Below are 24,631 nucleotides of genomic sequence, written 5' to 3'. Positions count from 1 at the left end.
AGAATGGTACGCAGTAATATGAAAGACTGGTATAAAAGCACCCTCACAGGAACACTTCGGGTTGCAGCTTCCGGTTCTTTGACTTTAGCGCCGAGAGAGACGCCATGGCGGTGAAGGGTAACGCTGACATTTTAACAATGCAATTCTTTTAAAAAATCTTTTTTGGCAATTCCTTCAAGTATATTTGTTTTACGATCATTTAGAACTAATGAGTATACTTGTGTAGTATAGTCTGATAGGCACATTGATGTTTTTGGACATATAATGCTGTGGTGTTCAATTTATGTTTCATTGTAACAACAATTTAATATTTGAAATGATCACCAAACAAAAGGAACAGCAGCCATATGAAAATTCCCCCGATGCTGTGATATGAAACACAGACCCTTATCGGGGAGTTCCAATTTCACTATCTCACTTCAGATTAAGGTAAGTTTTTAAATGCATAAGAAATATAAAAAGAAAAAAAGCTGATAGTTTCGGCTGATGATTATATGTAAGGCAAAAAAGGTATTTTATACCAGGAGTGCCTAGTACGATGGCCACACAGATGGTGATAATTTCGCACTGGAAGGTTTGTTCTTTGGTGAACATTAATAGTGTTACCATATTTTATATCAAAGGGGTATTTATTTTGGGGAGTTTAGGGAGATGCTGAGGGAGGATCATTGGCATGAGTGTGAGCGTGTGTGAGTGAGCGAGCGAGCGAGTGTGTCACAAGGGACAGGGGGTTAGAGAGGGATACAAGATGGAGCAGGACAGAAGCATGGTAGGGACTCCCCCCTTCATCTCTGCTGCAATTCAGACCCTCTCTCCCTTGATCTCGAATTCCATCCCCCTGAAAACTCCCTTCCTGTCTCTTCTTCCCAGATGCTGGAATCCATCCCGAACTTCTCCTACTCCCTCCTCCCCTCTCTCTCTCAATGCCAGACCCTCCCTCCACCTCTTCTTCCATCTTGAATTCCTGAAATTTTCCCCTTCCTTGATCTTCCCCCATCTCCCATACTCCCCAGCCCCTCTCGATCTCCTCCCACCTTTTTCCTTCTCACACTCATCCCTCCATTCCTGGTCTCCTTCCTTCTCTTCCCATTTTTGATCCTCTCCCCATCCTGGAGAGCTCTTTCCTGTATTGATCTGGAGATCTCTTTTCTGCACCCAATAAAAATAAATTACACACACAAACAAGAAAGGTTTGAAAATTGCTACTTTTTTAAAAAAATGTAATATAAACAATGGAAATATTTGCCAATGTGCTTCAGAATTTTCTAAGTTTTGCCACAGAATCTGCCCTTGAACTGCAGCAGCAACCAAGGAGCTGTGCCTTAGACCTTCTTTTCCCTATTTTTTTTTGGGGGGGGAGGGGAGGGGGAGCATAATAGTACCAACAGTGCCTACAGCTGGCAAAACTTTAAATCAATTACTGGCTCCATGCAGATTACTCCCTCATCTTCTGTTTAGTGTTATAACTGCTGCTCCATTCTTACATTTGTCCAATAAAAGCTATTACTTTGTGCAAAGTATCAGAGAAAATTATTTTCACTCAGTGCACTGGAATTCATTGCTGGAGGATGTGGTAAAGGCAGCTAGCGTAGCTGGGTTTAAAAAATGTTTGGACAAGTTCTTGGAGAAGTCCACAAACTGTTATTAACTAGACAGACTTGGGAAAAACCACTACTTATCCCTGGGCATTAGCAGCATGGGATCTTTCTATTGTTTGAGCTCCTGCTAGGTAATTGCAACCTGGACTGGCCACTGCTGGAAACAGGACAATGGGCTTGATGGACCCTCGGTCTGACCCACTATGGCAATTATGTTCTTATGTAAGGTTTCTGCCAGATTACATAAAAGTTATCATACTAAAACAATGGATTTATTTTAAATGTGCTACTTATTAACTTCATGGCGTGTCCACTAGTTTTTGTATTTTTGGAAAGAGTAAATAACCAATTCATATTTACCTTTGCAGAACTCAACTTATTACTACCATCACCACCACCCCCCCCCCCCAATCACACACGCTTGCTTTTCATTCCTAAAAGCTTCAGACCAAGGTTTTGCAACAAGAAACTAAGACATAACACAAGGAACTACCGTATTTCTTCACAAGAAGGGTGGTGGATCTATGGAACAGCTTCTCTGCAGCGATAGTGGAGGCAAAAACAGTGCCAAAAAATAAACAAAATATAAACCTCAGCCCCAGTAGCTAGCCTCTGTTAACTCTAGCTATAATTAGTTAATTATAAAGAACATTTACAGAGACTACTTACCTTTTGTAGCTAAAAGAGGTTTATCCTTTGTTTATGTTTTGGCATGAGAACATAAGAACATAAGAAATTGCCATACTGGGTCAGACCAAGGGTCCATCAAGCCCAGCATCCTGTTTCCAACAGTGGCCAATCCAGGCCATAAGAACCTGGCAAGTACCCAAAAACTAAGTCTATTCCATGTTACCATTGCTAATGGCAGTGGCTATTCTCTAAGGGGCGGATTTTAAAAGGCGCGCGAATAGCCTACTTTTGTTTGCGCTCCAGGCGCAAACAAAAGTACGCTGGATTTTAGTAGATACGCGCGGAGCCGCGCGTATCTGCTAAAAACCTGGATCGGCGCGCGCAAGGCTATGGATTTTGTATAGCCGGCGCGCGCTGAGCCGCGCAGCCTACCCCGTTCCCTCCGAGGCCGCTCCGAAATCGAAGCGGCCCTCGGAGGGAACTTTCCTTTGCCCTCCCCTCACCTTCCCCTCCCTTCCCCTACCTAACCCACCCGCCCGGCCCTGTCTAAACCCCCCCCCTTTACCTTTGTCGGGGGATTTACGCCTCCCTCCAAGAGGCGTAAATCCCCGCGCGCCAGCGGGCCTCCTGCGCGCCGGGCCGCGACCTGGGGGCGGGTACGGAGGGCGCGGCCACGCCCCCGGACCGCCCCGGGCCGTAGCCACGCCCCCATACCCGCCCCCAAAACGCTGCCGACACGCCCCCGAAACGTCGCGACGACCAGGCCCGCCCCCGACACACCCCCCTCGGAGAACCCCGGGACTTACGCGAGTCCCGGGGCTCTGCGCGCGCCGGGAGGCCTATGTAAAATAGGCTTCCCGGCGCGCGAGCAGGGCTCTGAAAATCCGCCCCTAAGTGAACTTAATAGCAGGTAATGGACTTCTCCTCCAAGAACTTATCCAATCCTTTTTTAAACACAGCTATACTAACTGCACGAACCACATTCTCTGGCAACAAATTCCAGAATTTAATTGTGCGTTGAGTAAAAAAGAACTTTCTCCGATTAGTTTTAAATGTGCCCCATGCTAACTTCATGGAGTGCCCCCTAGTCTTTCTACTATCCGAAAGAGTAAATAACCGATTCACATCTATCCGTTCTAGACCTCTTATGATTTTAAACATCTCTATCATATCCCCCCTCAGTCGTCTCTTCTCCAAGCTGAAAAGTCCTAACCTCTTTAGTCTTTCCTCATAGGGGAGTTGTTCCATTCCCCTTATCATTTTGGTAGCCCTTCTCTGTACCTTCTCCATCGCAATTATATCTTTTTTGAGATGCGGCGACCAGAATTGTACACAGTATTCAAGGTGCGGTCTCACCATGGAGCGATACAGAGGCATTATGACATTTTCCATTTTATTCATCATTCCTTTTCTAATAATTCCCAACATTCTGTTTGCTTTTTTGACTGCCGCAGCACACTGCACCGACGATTTCAATGTGTTATCCACTATGACACCTAGATCTCTTTCTTGGGTTGTAGCACTTAATATGGAACCCAACATTGTGTAATTATAGCATGGGTTATTTTTCCCTATATGCATCACCTTGCACTTATCCACATTAAATTTCATCTGCCATTTGGATGCCCAATTTTCCAGTCTCACAAGGTCTTCCTGCAATTTATCACAATCTGCTTGTGATTTAACTACTCTGAACAATTTTGTGTCATCTGCAAATTTGATTATCTCACTCGTCGTATTTCTTTCCAGATCATTTATAAATATATTGAACAGTAAGGGTCCCAATACAGATCCCTGAGGCACTCCACTGTCCACTCCCTTCCACTGGGATATAACCTTTCTTGAATATTTCACTGACACTTATTTTTATTACCAGAGGCAAAAACTGTAATAGAATTCAAAAACGATTGCAATAGTATAGAAGATCCCTAATTTTGGGGAGCTGGAGGTCATGTCCAAGATCAAAAAGAGTCTGCTGTGGATGGGTAAATGGGCAGACTGCCACTGTATTGTAAGTTTCTGTGTAATTAAAGGCATGTGTATGTCCCTTTGTCTAAGCATATAATAGCCCGGGTAGACAAGCTCTCATACAAGCCAAGGTACTACCTCAAAAGGAACAAAAACTTAAAGAGATTAAAAAAAATAAGCTTTCTTTCCATGTGATTTTTAGTATTGCAAAATAATAATAATAACCTGTCTTTATATATCAAACTTCATTCATATAAGCTTCACAATAATACCAAGCTCTATAGCCATCTCTAGGACAGACTCTTGGTGCCCTGATCTGTCCGTGAGGTACAAAGCGAATTTTTTCGTCACCGTCAAGGCGACAGCGGATTCCTCCTTTACAGAATAAGACTGGGGTCCCGGAACAGGTGCCGGATCTCCTCGGGCTGCCTCCAATTTTGGGACGCTCTTCCTGTTTTCTTCACACCTTCCCATTCCGGGAATTCAAACCACAGCCCTGCCGGCCGGGCACTTACCTCGTCCGAATTGGGGACGCGATGTTTACAGGTGCTACAGACAACCAGGGCGGGACAGTGCAGAAAAACTAGAGCACCAAGAGCAAAGACCCAGGCGGAGCCCGCCCAACAGCAGCAACCACAACCGCTCCACCGATCCGCCATCATCCTCTCTGTACCTCAGTAGCGCCGTTTCCATGGAGCGTGACATCATCACGCCAGCGGCTACCATCATTCACGCTGCTACTCCTGCGGCGCCGTTTCCATGGAGTGTGACCTCACCACGCCAGCAGCCGCCATCTTTCACGCAGCTGTTTCCTTTGGCGCCGTTGCCGTGGAGCTTGATGTTTCTTCTTTAGTTTTGATTTTTTTTTTTACCTGCCTATAAGTGGAGGTGGGGGAGTGAGAAAGCCAGCAGTTAATGTGGCAAAAAAATCGGTAAATAGTTCCGTGTGAGGTGCATAGCTTTGCTTGTGTGGTTACAGTTCCAGGAAATTTTACACGAAGTGGCTTCTGAAATGCGATTTTCCAGCAGTAGGGGAGCAATGATCATACCTGGGAACTTTCGATTTGCAGTCACTCTGAGGTTGTTGTAAAGTAGAGGGGAGGATGGGGCACACAAAACATTTCCTCTCCTACACACACACACACACTAACATACTCACTTGTTCATATACATACCCATTCTCACTGCTCTCTTCCACATACACACATGCCCCCTTACTGTCACTCCCTCAGACTCTCACACACGTGCCCTCTCCCACATGCCCATTCACGCATGCTTACTTTCACAAATTTCTCCGCAACCTGAATACCAGTGGCAGCATCCTCCTTTAGCCAACAGGTCAATTCTTTCTTCCTGTGGCGCAGACCCACTCCTTCCTGCTTCGTGGACGAACCAGAATTGGCTGTAGGGCAAACGGCACCTTCAGTAAAAATTGTTGATCGCGTGCCGCCTATCTATTCTCCCCTCCTTTGCTGTAGACATTCCCTTCCTTTTCTTTTCATTCCTTCATTCTCTCTCCTCCTTCACTCCTGGAATTCTCTCTTCCATTCTTTTCACTTCCCCTCCCTCCAGTAAATTTATCCTCATTCTCCCTCCCTTTAGGTATTCTCTCCCTCTTCTCCTCTCTCCCCTCCTCCTTTCTCCAAGCACATGCTCTCTCTCCCTCCACCTCTTTTCCCCTCCAGGCATTGGCTTCATAGATTGTAAGCCCTCTGGGGATAGGGAAATACCTACAGTACCTGAATGTAATCCACTTTGAAGTGCTGAAAAAAGTGCAAAAAGCGGAATATAAATCTAAATTTAAAAAAATGTACATATTTCCTAGCGTATAGCAGATGGACTCAGGACCAATGGGTATAGTGTACTCCTGATACCTCTACAGACGAGCTCCGCTCTCCTATGGTGACACCCATTGGGTCCCTCCTCCAGTTGAGAATTCCCGAGGTGATTTCCGCTATCCCTCAGAGGTAAGCCTTGGTCCGGCGGCCGACCCTCGGCGAGGACCTAGCCCCCGACATCAGGTGAGACTGAGAGGCAGCGGGTGCAACTTTGAGCACGGCGGTGAAGGTATTTTCCCTCTCCCCCTGCAGCCGGAGACCGCCCGGAATGAGACCGGGAAGCGCCGAGACCAGGTAAGGTAGAAATCTATTTAAAAGTCTCTGGTCTCCGAAGTTCGAGGAATCGCACAGGTCGCCAGCCGGCACCAGTGCCACCGGGTTGATCTTCCCTAGCAGGGCTAGACCCCGGTCAGATCTGAGGGTCCTCCCACGTGGAGACCCTCCAAGGTGGTCGCCATATTGTCCGTGTGGTCACCGTCACCATTTTGATCTGTTCACCGTCCTGTCCGCTGTTCTGATCCGTGCGCACAGAGGCGAGCCGTGCGCACAAATACCTTGTGCACACAACGTCGCGCTCCTGAGTACCGTGCACACAAGCAACGCGCATAACCACACCATTACTGTGCCGGGCGCATAACTTTGATCTGTGCGCATAACAGCGCGCACATCTCCCTGAGCGAGCACCAAACCTAAGCGCACAACTTCGACGCACCGGAGCGCACAACTGTATCTTATGTGCACAAGCCATGGCACCATTGGAAAAGAAACTCAAAGCTCAGGGCCTTTGCCCAGCTTGCCACATTAGAGCTGCACAGCATGAGGAGGCTACAGCCCTGTGTATACAGTGCGAAGAGGCCCTAGGGGATCCAACTCATGGCCCTCCCCAGCCGGTACTGGGTTCCAGCCTCTCGAGTAGTACGCCAGACCTAGCATTGCACAGCGGGACCCCCCACCTCAAACGGGGCTCTCCAGGGACACGGCGCCCCTTAGTCTAGACCCAGCATCTATCTCCTGGGTGGAATTCTTCAAAGGTCTGCATACCTTCGTCCACATGCAACCAGGGCCTCCTATAATATGGCCACAGGCTCCACCAGAGGACCTCAACATCCCGGGTCCCTCTATGCCCAGGGAAGTGATCCCACCGCCCAGAAGCTCCACCTTTGGGGACACGGACAACTCAGATGAGGATTCAGAACCCCTGGAGGAAGGGGAACTCCCTCCGGGCACAGAGCCCCACTGAACCATGAGACGCTTCTTCACTAAGGACGAGCTTCCAGACCTGGTCACACACAACTTAAAAGAGCTTGCTATCCCGGGTTCAAGTGCCTCGGAGGAACCTAAGTCGAATCCACTACTAGAAGGACTCCGTCAGACCTCCCGCCATTTTCCACTATTACAAGCCGTCCAGCAACTAATTGACCTGGAATGGGATGTCCCAGAAACTACGTTCCAAGGGGGCCGGGCTCTGGCAGCCATGTACCCTCTGGACCCAGCCACCAAAGATCTCCTGGCATGTCCGAAAGTGGACGCCATGGTCTGCGCGGTCTTGAAGCGCACTACTATCCCGGTGGAGGGAGGAGCAGCACTCAAGGATGCTCAAGACAGACGTCTGGAATCTATCCTCAAACAGTCCTTTGATGTCTCCGCTATGTCTTTACAGATCGCGGCCTGCTGTGCCGTGGTGACACGCACCTGCTTAGCAGAGACCAGGAACAACATTCCTGGGGAAGCCCTGGAACCAGCAGTATCATTTCTCGCGGACGCCGCTTCTGATCTGGTACACACCACAGCTAGAGGAGTGTCATCCGCCGTGGCAGCCAGAAGACAAATCTGGCTCCGAAACTGGTCGGCCGACGCATCCTTCAAAACGAGATTCACAAGAATGCCTGTTCGGAAGCGAACTAGAGAAACTAGCCAACAAATGGGGTCCCCACTGCCACGGCTACCGGAGGACAGGAACAAGAGAAACCAGTGATCCTTCCCCCGAACCTCCAGGGGCAGAGGATCACAGCGCTTCAACCCATATAGAAACACATATCAAGCAGCCCGCCCCGCAGGCCGGAGCCAGTCCTTTCGGAACAAGCACAACAAAAGGGGAGCCAGCTCGGGCTCAGGCCCCAGCCGCACCCCACAATGAAAATCAGCCGACCTGTCCAGAGGAAGAAGCCATAGGGGGCAGACTTGCCCTATTCTACCAAAGATGGGTCGAGATAACTTCGGACAAGTGGGTCCTATCCATCATTCGAGAGGGATATTACCTGGATTTCCAGCACTTCCCTCCGGACAAGTTTGTGGAATCTCCCTGCCTCGACCCTTCCAAGAGGATGGCAGTGGAAGCTACCCTGACCAGATTGCTAGCCTTAGAGGCGAACACACCGGTGCCTCCACAGCAAATAAATACTGGACATTATTCCATCTATTTTATTGTCCCTAAGAAAGAAGGAATGTTCAGACCCATCCTGGACCTCATGGTGGTCAACCGTCACCTGAAGATTCCTCGCTTCCACATGGAAACCCTACGCTCGGTAATAAGGGTGATACAACCGTGAGAGTTCCTTACATCCCTGGATCTGTCGGAAGCCTACCTACACATTCCAATCCATCAAGAGCATCAGTATTTTCTACGCTTCTCGATCCTGGACCGTCACTACCAGTTCCGGGCACTACCTTTTGGGTTAGCCCCGGATGTTCACCAAGATCATAGTGGTGGTGGCAGCAACACTGAGGAAGGAAGGAATCCGCGTACATCCTTATCTAGACAATTGGCTGATCAGAGCGAAATCCCCAGAGGAAAGCCACCAGGCAACCAACAGAGTTGGAAAGAATACTGCCTAAGCAATTGGCATGTTGCAGAACTGCCAGGGCTCCTGGACCTTCTCAGAATATATGATCAAATTCATAACTCTTGGCTCTGAATTGAACTAGGGTGAAGATAGTCTCACAGCCATCTTTTGTCAAGGGCTGGCAGGTCTTATTAAGGACGAGCTCACCACTTGGGAACATCCTACTTCCTTGGATAACCTCATTGCCTTAGCCAGGCACATAAACTGAAGGCTGCAGGATAGAACCTGTGAGCATAAAGCTAGATGCTCTGTTCCCTTAGCATGTCGCTTCCAGCAGCCCCTCTCTCCACCTATGACTCGATCCTCAGAACCTAAAACTCATGAAAAGCCCATGCAACTGGGTCACAGCCAGCTGACTGCTCAAGAAAAATTACATTGTAGACAGCTGGGCCTATATATTTACTGTGCAGATTATGGACATGTGGTGGCTAACTATCCAGAAAAAAACGGAAACTTCCATGCCTAGGGTTGACCACGGAGATAACCCTAGGCCAGATTTCCTTTGCTCCCCAACTTCTTGTCCCTGTATCAATCACCTGAGGCAAAAATCACCTTGTTCCTGGTCTCCCTTGCTGGAGAAATTTCATCGATCTGGCCCTGGTAATGCACTACCATATATCCACAGTTCCCCTGGCTCAACTGCTTACTATTTCCTCAGTCTACGGCGATCCCCTCCTGGGAAAAATCACAGAGAGTACTATTCCTCTCATTCTCCTCACTGGCGTACTCCATTCCGAGATCATCACTCTCTATGTCCTACCTCGAACGGTCAATCCGATTATCCTAGGACTCCCTTGACTTCAAAAACACCAACAAATAAAGTGCAAGGATATAAACATTATAAATATCCATACAGTTCGTCAGAGGTTCATTGCAATTTTTATTTAGTAAATTAAAGGAATCTCATCATACAGCCCAAACTTTCTATCAGGACAAGTAGACGATCTCCCGACACGGGCCGTGTTTCATGAGAACTGCGAAGGGAGGGAACCTTGAACTTTAAATTACTCTAGATACTCAAAATTTTGAAAAACACTGTATTAAATCATAGTTAAAGGGCATAGTTAAAGCTGACATAGACAGGAACTCAAGAGTACATTCAAGTTCCGAGTTCCCTTTCGATGCAGTTCTCAGAAAACACAGCCCATGTCAGAGGACCGTCTACCTGTCATGATAGAAATTTTGGACTACATGCTGACACTCCTTTAATTTACTGAATAAAAATTGCAATGAAGCTCTGATGAACATAATGGACATTTATAATGTTTAAGTCCTTCCATTTTATTTGCCAATTATCTCTTGATGGATACCTTGCCTATTTCTGCTGCCTTTAATAACACCAACCCATCATTGAATGGTCTTCACTATAACTGGCCCACTGGAGGCCATCATGTTCTTCTACCTGTCTTGCCTGTCATTCCTCCAGCTCCCATCACCATTGCTGCTACTCAGATGGGGCTGCCCCCTCAATATGCAAAATATTTAGACTTATTTTCCAAGCAAGAGGCTGAGATGCTGCCACCTCACTGTTCCTATGACTGTGAAATCAAACTCCTCTCTGGCAAGGACCCTTCGTGAGGCAGTGTACCCTCTTTCAGGGCCTAAGACCAAGGCTATGAGAACATATATCCAAGAAAATCTTGCTAGAGGCTTCATCTGTCTATCCTCTTTACCTGCTGGAGCAGGTTTCTTCTTTGAGGCGAAAAAGAATGGAACGCATTGGCCCTGTGTAAACTACAGAGGCCTCAATGCTATCCCCAAAAAGGATCGATGCCCCCTAACACTGATATACAAGCTGTTTGATTGACTGCAGGGAGCTCAGGTCTTTACTAAATTAGACCACCAGAGTGCTTACAACCTCATTCAAATTAAGCACAGGGATGAATGGAAGACCACCTTTCATATTTAGTCATGCCCTTCAGTCTGTGCAATGCACCAGCAGTCTTCCAAAATATGGTGGGTGATAGAGTACCTGACAGAAAGCCTCAGAATCCCTTAAGAGACCGGCTCCAGCTATCTGGCCCGGTCCACCTTAAGATAGCATTATGGGAATGATAATTAGTAGTAATAACTGGTTTGTACCTTTAGGAATCACTGTCCCATGGATCCATCAAGCCCAGCATCCTGTTTCCAACAATGGCCAATCCAGGCCATAAGAACCTGGCAAGTACCCAAAATCTAAGTCTATTTCATGTTACTATTGCTAGTAATAGCAGTGGCTATTTTCTAAGTCAACTTAATTAATAGCAGGTAATGGACTTCTCCTCCAAGAACTTATCCAATCCTTTTTTAAACACAGCTATACTAACTGAACTAACCACATCCTCTGGCAACAAATTCCAGAGTTTAATTGTGCATTGAGTGAAGAACTTTCTCCGATTAGTTTTAAATGTGCCACATGCTAACTTCATGGAGTGCCCCCTAGTCTTTCTATTATCTGAAAGACTAAATAACCGATTCACATCTACCCGTTCTAGACCTCTCATGATTTTAAACACCTCTATCATATCCCCCCTCAGCCGTCTCTTCTCCAAGCTGAAAAGTCCTAACCTCTTTAGTCTTTCCTCATAGGGGAGTTGTTCCATTCCCCTTTTCATTTTGGTTGCCCTTCTCTGTACCTTCTCCATCGCAATTATATCTTTTATGAGATGCGGCGACCAGAATTGTACACAGTATTCAAGGTGGGGTCTCACCATGGAGCGATACAGAGGCATTATGACATTTTCCATTTTATTCACCATTCCCTTCCTAATAATTCCCAACATTCTGTTTGATTTTTTGACTGCCGCAGCACACTGAACCGACGATTTCAATGTGTTATCCACTAAGATGCCTAGATCTCTTTCTTGGGTGGTAGCACCTAATATGGAACCTAACATTGTGTAATTATAGCATGGGTTATTTTTCCCTATATGCATCACCTTGCACTTATCCACATTAAATTTCATCTGCCATTTCGATGCCCAATTTTCCACTCTCACAAGGTCTTCCTGCAATTTATCACAATCTCCTTGCGATTTAACTACTCTGAACAATTTTGTATCATCTGCAAATTTGATTACCTCACTCGTATTTCTTTCCAGATCATGTATAAATATATTGAAAAGCAAGGGTCCCAATACAGATCCCTGAGGCACTCCATTGCCCACTCCCTTCCACTGAGAAAATGGTCCATTTAATCCTACTCTCTGTTTCCTGTCTTTTAGCCAGTTTGTAATCCACGAAAGGACATCGCCACCCACTTATTTATTAATACTCTCTTACCACATTCCCATCATAATAAAGTCTCACTGGCATGGAAAGTGGCATGGATTATTAAGTGGGAAAATGTGCAATCACAGGGCACTCTTATGACCAGTGCATAGCTTAAAAGTCAAAACCCAGACGCAGATTTTTTACTATACGCTAAACTTCACTTGTCGCACAGAGCATTACGCAGTGGCACCTTGCGGTTGACGGGTAATCTATTCGAGCATTATTGCAAAAATACGTTAGTGTTACGTGGTGTGATTTCCAAAGTGTATACTCTTCTTAATGGTAAGAGGACCAGCTCATTAAAACATCGTGCCTTGTGGGAATCTGATTTTGACCACTTATCAGATACGGAGTGGGACTCCATATACCTAGCGGCTGGTAAATGTTCCATCTCCACTGGGTTGCTGGAAAATTGCTATAAATTATATCGCTGGCACTATATACCAGTTACTCTCCATAAATTTCGTCCAGCAGTCTCACAGTACTGCTGGAGGGTGTGTGGGGAAGTTGGTACATATTATCATATCTGGTGACCATGCCCTAAGTTGGCTTGTTTCTGGCCATTGATAATAGATTGGATGTCCTGGATCCTCCACACTCCACTAGAGTTTAAACCTTGGCATGTATTACTGGGAGCACCTATACAGGGCCTGAATAAAGAGACACAACGATTTGCCTTACATGTTTTTATTGCAACTCTTACAGAATTAGCAGCACACTGCCCAGTTTGGCTAAAATACAAAACAGACTACATGCATGTTATCAACTAGGCCACCTCACAGCGGTTCACCTGGATCGCCTGCCGGCTTTTCATAAGGTTTGGGATCCGTATCTACATTGGTTGGAAGCTCAGCAATCGGCATAACTGTATCCATATAGCATTATCAACATGTATTCAGGTCTTGGCGTATATTACCTGTGTGGGTGGCATTACCATATGTATGGCCATGTATGTATGTTGGATAACTTTTATATTCTTTCCATATAAGCAGAATGCTCCTTTTATGCAACTGATTAGCATGATATTGTTCTTTCTTTTCTTTTCTTTCTCCCAATGTTGTATACCTGGTAGCTGGGACTGGGGAATGTACTATCATAAATATCATAAAACCTTAGGTACGGATGCTAGTTCATTGGTGACAATTGTGTATTCCATTATTTGTATTGAATTGTAATGTTACTGTTATGAACCTCATTTGTTATCATTGTCAATGAAAATGTTTAAACAAAAAAAAAACAAGAAATGGGCCATTGTATCAGTACTGTAGAAGTTACTTGGGTAAATCAAGAGGAGCCTGAGTTTTTTTTTTTAATTTAATTTTATTTATATTCCAACTTTCAGCACTTCAAAGTGGATGACATTCAGGTACTGTAGTTATTTCTCTATTCATAGTGGGCTCACAATCTGACCCTGAGGCCACAAGGAGTGGTGACAGTGGGATTTAAACCCTGGCTTCCAGCCCACTGCTCTAACCACTAGTCTTTTTTACAGCCAGTGAGCAGAGGTGTTTCAGGGATGGAGCTGAGGCAGAGCTGGAGCGCCAGAGTCAGCAGAATTTCAAATGTCCCTCGGATACAGCACAAAAGTCGAGCCACGCACTTGGAAAATTGTTCTTGGTGATGAGCAGGAGTTGTAATTGTTATTTGCTGGTATATTGAGAGAATGTTTTTTTTTTATTCAGATGATCTTCAGTCGGTCAGCAGGCGGCAGTATAAGAGCGCAGTGTTCCACTGGCACCAGGAGCTGGAGCTGAGGGGATGAATCCCAGGACCGACGTCTTCACCCTGCTGCTAAGGTTCTGAGAGAGAGAGACTGTAACACTGAGAGAGAGAGAGATGCTCATTTCAGCAGACATTGCACTGCTGCTGAGGATCTGTTAAGGGACAGAACGGGCTGAGAGAATGACAGTTGGAATTAGCAGAAAGAGAGAGAGAGAGACCTGTTTCAGCTGGGAAGTACGGCTGTGGGGTGACAGGAAAAGGTTGCACAGGACCCTCATATCTGACTGGGAAGGATGCAGCATTTCACTCTGCAGACAAACTGTTAAGTGCCAGCTGTTACTGTTCCTTTTCTTTTTTCCTCTTTGCTGTTTCCAGTTTTTCAAGCCTTTTGAGTTAACTGTAAATCCTTTTCTTATATATAATAACAAACATTCATTTATTAGCAGTGTTTCTGTGAATGATTTAGTGACAGGTTAGTACTGGGTATCAGCAGGGTCCTGCACCAAGTCACACACAGTTCTTTCAGGTTTATGTGTCAGGTAGAGCTGGAGTAACCAACCAGCATCTGAATCAATGAGGAGGTCTTCTGACTACAGATTGTGCTAATAAATAAACATTTGACTGCTATTTAGTGATTTCTCAATTGTTATATTTATTGTTTTGTCTTTTCTGGGTCCCTTTTCTAAGGTCTAAGCTCCTCCCAGAGGAGGACCTAGGTTAGGGTAGTGAATGGACTAAACCATTTGCTACGGCTCACTGGAGTAACTATAAAGGGCAGACAGTTCCCTGTGCTCTGAGGGACTCCTCATCTCTGAGAAATCACTGATTAGCACTGTGAAGTCCCTGAATACCAGCAAAATGTTTCTTCATTTATATTTATAAACTAATAGGTCCATGCAGCGGTGCCGAGAGCAGGAAGTTAGCTGGACTTACCCAGGTACGAGTTCCCGCTGGATAGATCCAAAGACAGTGGAGTAAGTTTATCTCGCTAACTTCAGGGCTGCTACCCAGCTAAACAGAAGCCCCACACCCAGTCATCTCTTTTTATCCAGGTAAGTTAACCATTCATTGGCCCACAATTTTAATACTTTGTGGTTTGTCCTGCTAAATTCCAAACTCAGCCGGACAAATCCGCTGACCAAGGACCTTTAAAAGTATTACAGGGCACAAAGTGATGTTTGCAAAGGCTCCTTACCTTGTCGTCGTCACTGCAGTCATACCACACACACACGGGATACGGGATGTCAAGGGAAAATCTAATGCACCGGTGCAGAAGTTGGCAGGACGAGCAGAACCAGAAAGAGAAAGAAAGGAGATGTGTGAGCATTTCCTGATGTCCTACTTTCCATCTGCGGTACAGGCATCGATCTTGGTTATCACAAAGTTAATTGTGTCCATTTCTGTATACAAGGTAAGGGGCAAGTTTTCAGAAGAGCTGCTGAGTGGCCATAAGCGTTGATTACGTTTATTGGATACATTTTCAGTCACAGCATGGCGGCTGGAAATGTTCCCAAATTTAGTTTAGCCGGTTCAGCACTGAGCAGCTTCCTGAAAACTTACCCTGAGCAGCTCCAGAGGATCTAACCTCACTGAAGGACCTACACCTAAATCTAAAAAAAATACCCACCTCTCCCCTGACCCAGAGCTTACTCTAGCCCCAGAGCCCACCCTTACCATGACCCCTGACCTCACCCCCTCCCGACCCCAGAGCCCACCCTTATGATCCCTGACCTCACCCCTCTTCTCCAGTCTTTGACGGCATGTTCCCATCCCCCTCCCCTGGGGCTCGCATACACTGTGGTTATTGCACTTCCCCTGCCAGTGATAGAGCACAAGCCTTGGCCATTGTGCACCCCCAGCAGGTAATTCCTTCCCACAGAGCAATTTCACTGCTCCATCTTACAAGAATGTCCCCCCATGGGCACTGTGCACCCTCACCATCAATCGGGCCGCACTGCCAGTGAGAGGATGATGCCTCTAGTTTGTAAAGTGCATACTACTTTACATCTAAAGGCCAGCAAGGTTACATAATGTGTCTGAACTTAAAAATAAATGGAATAACATCAGTTATTCTCTCTCTGCTGCTGGAGCTAGATAAATAACATAAGAAATGCCATTCTGGATCAGACCAAAGGTTCATCAATCCCAGCATCCTGTCTGCGAGAGTGGCCAATCCAGGTCAGCAGAATCCCAAAGAATGGATTGCTCGCCCTCATTAAATTTCATCTGCCATTTAGATGCATTATTAATACATATTTATCAATAATGTCTCTATTCACCTTCCTCTCCCTCACCACCTGGAAGGGGAGGGGATTGATAGGGGAGAAGAAGATAAAGGTAAACCCAGGAAACTCGGAGGGCATTTGTTTTACTAGAAATGTAGATTAAATTCACTTCCTTCCCCACCGATAGCAGGTCCTTCTATTCAGTTAAGAAATAGTGTTACTTTAGTAGGAGTTAAAGTTGATAACTCATTAAGTTTTGCTCCTCACTTCTCTTCTAGCACAAAGATGTGTTTTTATTTTCTTAGGCTAATTTGCAGGCTATCATGGCCACGTATCATGGCCTCTCTTACTTCCTGATGAGCCTGCAAGGTGATTAGGTTAATCTCAGCTGGCATTACTTCCAGTTCCCTCTCCTAGAGAAATTTGTCTGGAGCATGCAAGAGAGAGGGGGTTTTCCTATTTAGCTGCATATTTTGGAATACTCTTCCTCTCTCTTTACACAGTGAGAAAGAATTCAGGATTTCTAGGAAAAGCCTCAAAACTTGACTCTTTGAAAGAGCCTGTGAAGTATAATTTCACTCAGATTATTTTGCTCTGGAGATTGTGAGTTTTGTTCATTTCTCTGTTATTGATTTCCTGTTGGATTGTTTGTCATGTTTTCTGTTTAATTATGATTAGGATTTATTAGCTTGATTAATCACAAAATCTTACAAAAGGAAATCAATGCAATGTACAAAGAATAAAATAAACGGAATTCCCTGCTATAAATAAATGGCCGTAATGAATGCATCCTGTTAAAACTAGTAACAAAGACATAACCAGGGCTGACAAAGAAGAGGGAAATCCTTTAGGGCTGCATAAAGGGACAGTGAGTGCTGTCTGCATGCTGAAGCACTTCCTGCAACCTGCATGTTTAGCATGAAACACTAACATCTTCTCTAGAAAGCCTCAGAATTGACCTTGAACTACTTTTTTAAACATTTTGGACAAGACAGGCAAACGTGAGATAGGACAATACTTTTCAGGAATATTTGGGAGAAGATGGGGGAAGACTGTAGCTGTAACTTACCGGGTTCTGAAATGGGATTGATGGTGGGAAACGGGAAGGGCGTCAAGGATGGAAGGGGCAAGGGAGTGGGAGGTTAGGGGAGGGGAAGGTGAGGGAACACATTCATGCACATTCACATGGGGAAGGAGGAATGGGGGCAGGGGTTACAGTCAGTTAAGGGGGAGGGGGTACAGTCAGTCAAGGGGGAGCGGATACAGTCAGTCCAGGGGAGGGGAGGGGGTACAGTCAGTCAAGGGGGAGGGGGTACAGTCAGTCGGGATGGGGTACAGTCAGTCAGGACGGGAGGGGGTACAGTCAGTCAAGGGGAGGGGGTACAGTCAGTCAAGGGGAGGGGAGGGGGTCCAGTCTTTCGGTCTTCTTCTTTATCTGTTAAAGAAAGGTTCAGACTTTAAAATGTGTAAGGTTGAACACACATCACCATTATATACAGGGAGGACAATAATGAAAGCCATTTCCGGGGGTAAAACGCTCTTTTATCCACAGAAATGGGCCGTTTGATTACTGTCCATCCTCTACACAAGTAAAAGCATGGACTTTTTCCCGTGTTGTGTTGTAAATATTTCTGGTTTGGAGTTCGGACAGGGGAGAAAACTATATGCAGAGTTTTCCTTTAACTACGGTCCCTCACAAAAAGTAGGCAGGGGTATTTTTGAGGGGGCAATAAACAAAGCAAATCTAGATGTGTACTTCTGCATTCCTTATCACTGCAAACCTCCAGGTTAAAATTCACATGGGATTGGCCAGACCTTGCATACTTTGATTATTTAGTTCAAGGCTGTGAAACATCCAGACCCAGACGAGACCCACAGCTCAGTCCCAGGCAGCCACTGCCAGAGCCCCAAACCAGAGGTTCATGGAGGGAGCTTTTGCTCCATATCTGACTCCTCCCCCTCCCCCCCATAATCAAATGTTCATGGCAGGAGCGAGCATGATCTGCTGCCACAGCTTGGGTTCATCTCCCCACCTTGTCCTTGAATTAAATATTCATAAGGACTGGAGAGTGGCACAAGAGCTCCTGCCTCATCCTTGGCTCCTTCCTGCAGCCTTCCACCCCAATAATTAAATGTTCACAGGGGAAACAGGGCAAGAGCCACCCAGAATTAAATATTCATGGCAGGAATGAAGCACACACATCACATCTCTTCCTTTACCTCCCTGGAATAAACATTCATAGCAGAAGTAAAGCAAAAGCTGCATCAGCTGACACTCGGAGGTTAAACCCTTGCTCACTTGCTTGGATCTTGAAGGTCCTAGCATACACTGCAGAGGCCTTGCCTGCCCCTGCACTTGTGCCTCTCTCCTGACAACCTCCCACCCACCAACTGGGTTTCAACTTGGATCTGGGGCAAGTACCCTAATACCTGCTCCTTCATGAATGTTTTCTAGGGACATTGTGACTCCCTAAACCTGGGGTTTCACAGAATCCAGACAAATAAAGACTGTACATCCAAAAAATACAGGAATCACTGAAAAACTCACTTACCTAGGATCCACAGTGCTAATAGACAGAGCTTGTTATGAAGGCAGAACAGTGACCCCAAAGGATTTTAAATAAACTGCATCACAAGCAGGGGAAGAAGAAAAGGAATTTCACAGTAACTCCAACTGGGTTTTAAGTGAACCTTTCTGCAGAGATGAATGCTGCACCTGTCTCAGTCAGCTGTGAGGGTGCTGATAAGATCGGCTCAGACTGTACAACTGGCTGCGCTTCCTTAGCTTTACAAACTTCCCTGTCTGTCCCTATTAACCCACAGCTCCGTCTCTCTCAGGGATCCTCAGCAGCAATGACTCTATTGCAGTGGTTCTCAACCCTGTCCTGGGGACCCCCCCAGCCAGTTGGATATCTGGCTGAGGGGGTCCCCAGCCAGGATATCCACAATGAATATGCATGAGAGAAAATTTGCGTACACGGCCTCCATAACATGCAAATTTTCTCTCATGCATATTCATTGTGGATATCCTGAAAACCCGACTGGCTGGGGGGGTCCCCAGGACAGGGTTGAGAACCACTGCTCTATTGGTAATAAAAGGGAATTTTACATGGGAGGGAAATAATATTAACCACTAAAAGTGTTTTGCTAAAAGGAGAAGTGAGGGAAAGGGGAAACAAACAAGACAGAGAAAGGGAGGGAAAAGTAGAGAACAGCAAAGGCAAGTGGGCAGAGAGGAAAGAGCAAAGGAGAAAAAGTAACATGGAAGGGGGAGAGCAGGAGATAAGGCAGGGAGATTGATGAGAGAGGGAGGAGGGAGAGCAGAGGGAGCATTGGAAGGAGGGGTGGGAGGAGTTTGTATAATATTCAGTTCCAGTTAGAGTTGTTCTGTGCTGCAATCCTCCTCCCCTTTCTCCTCTCGCTTGTAGTTCATTTCCATGTTGAGTCAATGCTCCTTCCCTTTCTCCTCTCGCTTGTAGTTCATTTCCATGTTGAATCAATGCTCCTTCCCTTTCTCCTCTCGCTTATAGTTCATTTCCATGTTGAGTCAAGACCCCTCCCCTTTCTCCTCTCGCTTGTAGTTCATTTCCATGTTGAGTCAATGCTCCTCCCCTTTCTCCTCTTGCTTGTGGTTTACTTCCAGAAGCTTCAGGTCCTTTGGTCTCTTGCTATCCAGAGCCCCAATCAGCAGAAATGCTCACTGCTTACTGCCACCCTTTGCATAATAGATACCCTGACAGCTTTGCCTTTTATTATGTCAGCTCCTGTCATCATAACATCACAAGAGGGGGGGAGAGACCATGTGAGGCTGATGGTGAGGGGAGAGGAGAGGTGGCAGAGGAGGAGCAACTGAATTCAGTTCAGTACAAATTAATTAAAATAATCTGAATATAATAAAGAGGAAAGTTGCCCCATGCCTGTATCACCAGCGTAGAACCTGAACTCCGCCCCTCCCTCGTAGGGTCCAGCTCTGTCTGTATGGAACTTGATTCCTCCCCTCTCACTCTGTGAGAGGGGAGGAATCAAGTGAAGAGCAAGTGAAGGGGGAAGGGGAAGAGCAAGTGAAGAGCAAGGGGGAAGAGCAAGTGAAAAAATGGAGTGAAAGGGGCTTTGGAAGTGGGATAAAGAAAAGTGAGGATGGGGGTGTGATTCTGCTACCAGAGATCTTAATTACACACTTCCTACACTTCACAGTATTTCCCCAGCCTTGGATTGGCTTTACTGCTAGTAGAATGAATGATCCATGAAATGTCTGTCTCTCGCCCCTGATCCTCTCTGTACTGCATTTTTTCTCTCTTTTCTTGTCTGAGCTCAGCCTCTCCCTGACTGTAACTCCCATGTCTGCACTCTCACAACTCTCTGCTCACAACACAATGCAGTGATGGTGTCAGCGAGAGGAAAGCAGAAATCTGATCTTGTTAGCAGGACCTGAACTTTCTGATTAATCGTGGCGCAGTCAGACATTAAACTGAGGGGGGATCTTAGTTAACTGATGGTTCTGGATGCTGGTGCTGATCAGTCTACATCACTCCTAGATGTACACAGCTCTCCAGCCCATCTCAGTCCTGTAATTTGCTGTCAGATTAAAGAAAAAAAATATCTCTGGAAAACAAGAATCGCTGGCCTGGAAGATTGTTTTACTTCCTAAATATTTTATAATATCCTATACATAAAGCTTCCAGAGCTTCTCTACATCCCTGCATCATATGGATTTATTCTCTTGTGAGTGCCTCTCTCCTAAGAATCTCCTACCCACCAACCGGATTTCCAGTTACCTATCGACAAGAAGCCTGTCCACAAACTACTTCCCAAACTGCTTACTTTGAGCTTCGAACCATGACCACTTATCTAGACCAGACGTGGCCAACCTTTCACGCACTAAGACTCGTAGAATCAGAATTTACCAAAGATCCTCAGCAAAGGGGGTCCCAATGAGTGCCCCTCATCCCTTCCAGTCTCTCTCTCCCAATCCTAATCCCACCAGTCTATCTCAATCCCCCCACCCTGTCCCTACCAGTCTCTCACAATCCTCCCACCAGTCTCTTCCCAGTCCCCCCTATCTCTTGCCCACATCCTCTTCCCACCTGTCTCTCTCTGTCCTTCCATCCTGTTCCTACAAGTCTCTCAATCCCCCTCCTTATTCCCACCAATCTCCACCAGTTTTCCCAGCCTGTTTCTTCCAATCTCTCTCTTTCTACTCCCCACCATTCTCTCTCAATTGTCTCACCCTGTCCCTACCAGACTCCCTCTGAATGCCCCCATCCTATCATCACAGGTCTCTCTATCAGGCATCCAAAGATTCTCTCAATCCGTATCTCTGCAGCCCAAGCATAGCTCCTCCAACCTCCACAATAATAATGACGGGGGCTCAGCCCTCAATCATTCTTTTTCTTCTTCTAACTTGACCCCTTCTTTCTCTCCTTCCCCTCCTGTTCTCTCTTTGTCTCTCTCTCCTACACCATCCTCCATTACCCCTGCTGGATCTCACACACAACTCTCCCTATACCCCTCCAAGACTAACTCCCTCCTGCACTTCCATCTTTCAAACCCTCCTCCTTCCCAATCTCCCTCTGGCTTTCTCTCAATCCTCCACCCTATCATACCTCTGGCTCTCATTCTCTCCCTCCCCCTCACTACTTCTGACACTGTTACCCTCCCTCTTCCCCTTCATTACCTATGACTTTGTCACCCATCCTCACTATCCCTCTCCCCCCGTCACTTCTAGCTCTGTCACTCTCCCTCCTCCCACACCTGGAGGAGATAACGGAGACAGAGAGGTATATAGAGGAGACCTTCAGGGACATCGTACAGCAATCGCACCTCCACTCAATCAACCCTGTGCTGCCTTATCTTTATCGTTATTAACAATGTATGAATCGCTCGGTGCATAAGGCTGAGCGATTTACAAAGATTTATACCTAATCGCATAAAAACACATATTGCAAACAGAGACTAGCAGAACAAATAACACCTGCCCGATTAAGAGTCTTTCTATAAAGAATAAACAGCATAATTACAAAAATGCTAATCTGTATAAGTAAGTTTTTTTTTATCCCTGAATTTCTTTGTGTCAGTCTCTAGCTGTAGATGGATGGGGAGAGAATTCCAAAAATTCAGGGACAACAATGAAAAAGATCTCTCCTGTGTCTTCTGCAGTTTGTGGGATGGAATTTCTAGCACGCCCCAGGTGGGAGAAAGGAAAATAGGTTCTTACCGGCTAATTTTCATTCCTGTAGTACCAAGGATCAGTCCAGACTGCTGGGTTATGCCTCCCTTCCAGCAGATGGAGTCAGAGAAAAGCTGAAAAGCACCCCCTAGATAACCTATTGGAGTGGTTTACAGGCTTCCAAACCAAAAGGAAGAGCTGGACAGAGATCTGGTTGAAGACATCCAAAAGATGGGAAAGAAGGGAGAAGTGGTGATCGTTGGAGACTTTAATTTGCCGGATGTAGACTGGAGAATCCCATCTGCAGAATCTAACAATAGTAAAGAAATAGTGGATGCCCTGCAAGGAGCTTTGTTCAAAAAAATGGTAATGGAACCCACAAGAGAGGGGGCTATACTTGATTTAGTGCTCACTAATGGAGATAATGTCTCTGATGTCCAGGTGGGTGCCCACCTCAGCACCAGTGATCATCAAACGGTATGGTTTAATATCACAAAAAGGATACGGAAAAGAAGCACAAAGACCCAAGTTTTGCAGTTCAAAAACACAGACTTTGATGAAATGGGGAAGTATCTGGAGGAAGAACTAGTAGGCTGGGAGAACGAGAGAGACGTGGAACAACAGTGGACCAAATTAAAAGGAGCAATTACCAAGGCAACTAATTTATATGTTAGAAAAGTAAAGAAAAGCAAAAGAAAAATGAAACCTATCTGGTTCTCAAAGGAGGTGGCTGATAAAATAAAAGCTAAAAGAACAGCGTTCAAGAAATATAAAAGATCCCAAAGGGAGGAGTACAAGGAAGAATATCTGATAGAACTGAGGGAGACAAAGAAAGTAATCAAGACGGCAAAAAGTCAAGCGGAAGAAAGGATTGCCAAAGAGGTAAAGAGAGGTGACAAAACATTTTTCAGATACATCAGTGAAAGGAGAAAAGTCCAAAGTGGTATAGTGAAATTGAAAGATGAAAAGGATCAATGTGTGGAGAGAAACGAAGAAATGGCAGAAATATTAAACAAATACTTCAGTTCAGTGTTCATTAAAGAGGACCCTGGAGAAGGAGGTGAGGTCTGCCACCTTCGCACCAGACAAGTTACCAGGCGGTCCCACGTCCACCAGCCACCCTGCTATCTATATTTATGATGACTGGCCTAACCCTTCCCTCCTGGGCAGTAGCCCTAGGAGACTTGTTCTCAGTGCAAGAAAACACGCATCACCTGGAGAACAGGTCCTTGCTACAGGATCACTTCCTGTAGCAAGATGATGTTCTCCAACTGGGAGACTTTTCTGATCCAAGGCAGCACCGGGGCTGCCAGACTGGAGTTAGGACTTGGCTACTATGTCCCTGAAGGTCTCATCAATGTATCTCTCTGTTTGTCTCAGCTTCTCCAGGTCTGCCACTCTAGCCTCCAGAGATCGGACTCACTCTGAGAGCCAGGAGCTCCTTGCACCGGGCATTTCCAGAACATCATGGATGAATTTCCTTAAGGTGTTCTCTGAGTAGCTGGGAGTTTATAATGGACCAGTAGTGAGCCAGCTGTCGCACCCATTCACCGGAAATCCAGGAATGTGCCTTTTGCACCCTGGTTTACGATGAGGTGGAGCTCAAGGATCTCCTAGCGAAAATCATCCTAGAACCATTTCTGCATTTAGAAATGGGCCATTGTGGGGGGCACTGTTCTGCAGCCGAGGGGAGGGGGTGGCACTGTTCAGCAGCCAATGGGAGAGGTCGCCTAACTGCGTGGCTCTGTCCTCCATAAGATTAAGCATCCAACTAATTCAAGTTTAAACCCTGAATTTCAATATCTTTGCAAGTTCTGGTTCCTGGCTTCCTATTTGTTACACGAGAATGGCAGCCAAACGAAGGACCGTGGACCTAAAGCAATTTTCCTTCGGGAAAATGTCACCGGAGCTGGGCCCTGAAGGCGCGGATCAAGCGGTGCTCGATTTACATGAGCCGGCGACAGGAAAGGGATTCTCAGGCGAGGCGTTTCCCTGAGCCAGGGGTTAAAAATGTTAGGCCCTGAGAAAGGAGAGAGGCCCCAGGGAGAAGAAGGAAGCTGTAATGGAGTGATGTGCCCTTTTTGAAAACTGTTCTTGCATTGTCAGTCTGCTGAGGTAAGCAGCCATTTTTTATTCTGTCTTGCTGGACTTGTTGTAATTAAACTATTGAAAAGCAGAGCAGACTCCAGCCTGGTCTGTTCTCCGACCTTCTCCTGTCTTAGACCGCTCCAAGGAATTACATATGGTGTTAGAAGTGGGATCACTTGTTCTAAGTGTCTGCACAGACAGGGACTCACATTAGAAAAAAAACAACATTTTTTTTTTGGTGCCTGGCTGCAAAGGGTTTTTTTTGTTGTTTCATTGGTACCGGCTAAGGAGAGAAGCT

General features: G+C 46.0%; 1 protein-coding gene across 1 annotated transcript in view; it reads right to left on the bottom strand.

The window, feature by feature from the left end:
- The window catches only part of LMLN (leishmanolysin like peptidase), a 174,568-nt gene extending 169,713 nt beyond the window's left edge, over nucleotides 1-4,855 (bottom strand). The window contains exon 1 of the mRNA XM_029605290.1: nucleotides 4,712-4,855. Coding sequence (XP_029461150.1) covers nucleotides 4,712-4,855 — 144 coding nt within the window. The remainder of the gene's footprint in view (nucleotides 1-4,711) is intronic.
- Nucleotides 4,856-24,631: the final 19,776 nt, after the last annotated feature.

The sequence above is a fragment of the Rhinatrema bivittatum genome, chromosome 6 (assembly GCF_901001135.1).
Source record: "Rhinatrema bivittatum chromosome 6, aRhiBiv1.1, whole genome shotgun sequence".
Classification (NCBI taxonomy): Eukaryota; Metazoa; Chordata; class Amphibia; order Gymnophiona; family Rhinatrematidae; genus Rhinatrema; species Rhinatrema bivittatum.
Note: the sequence above shows the minus strand (reverse complement) of the source record. Positions and strands in the feature narration are given on the sequence as shown.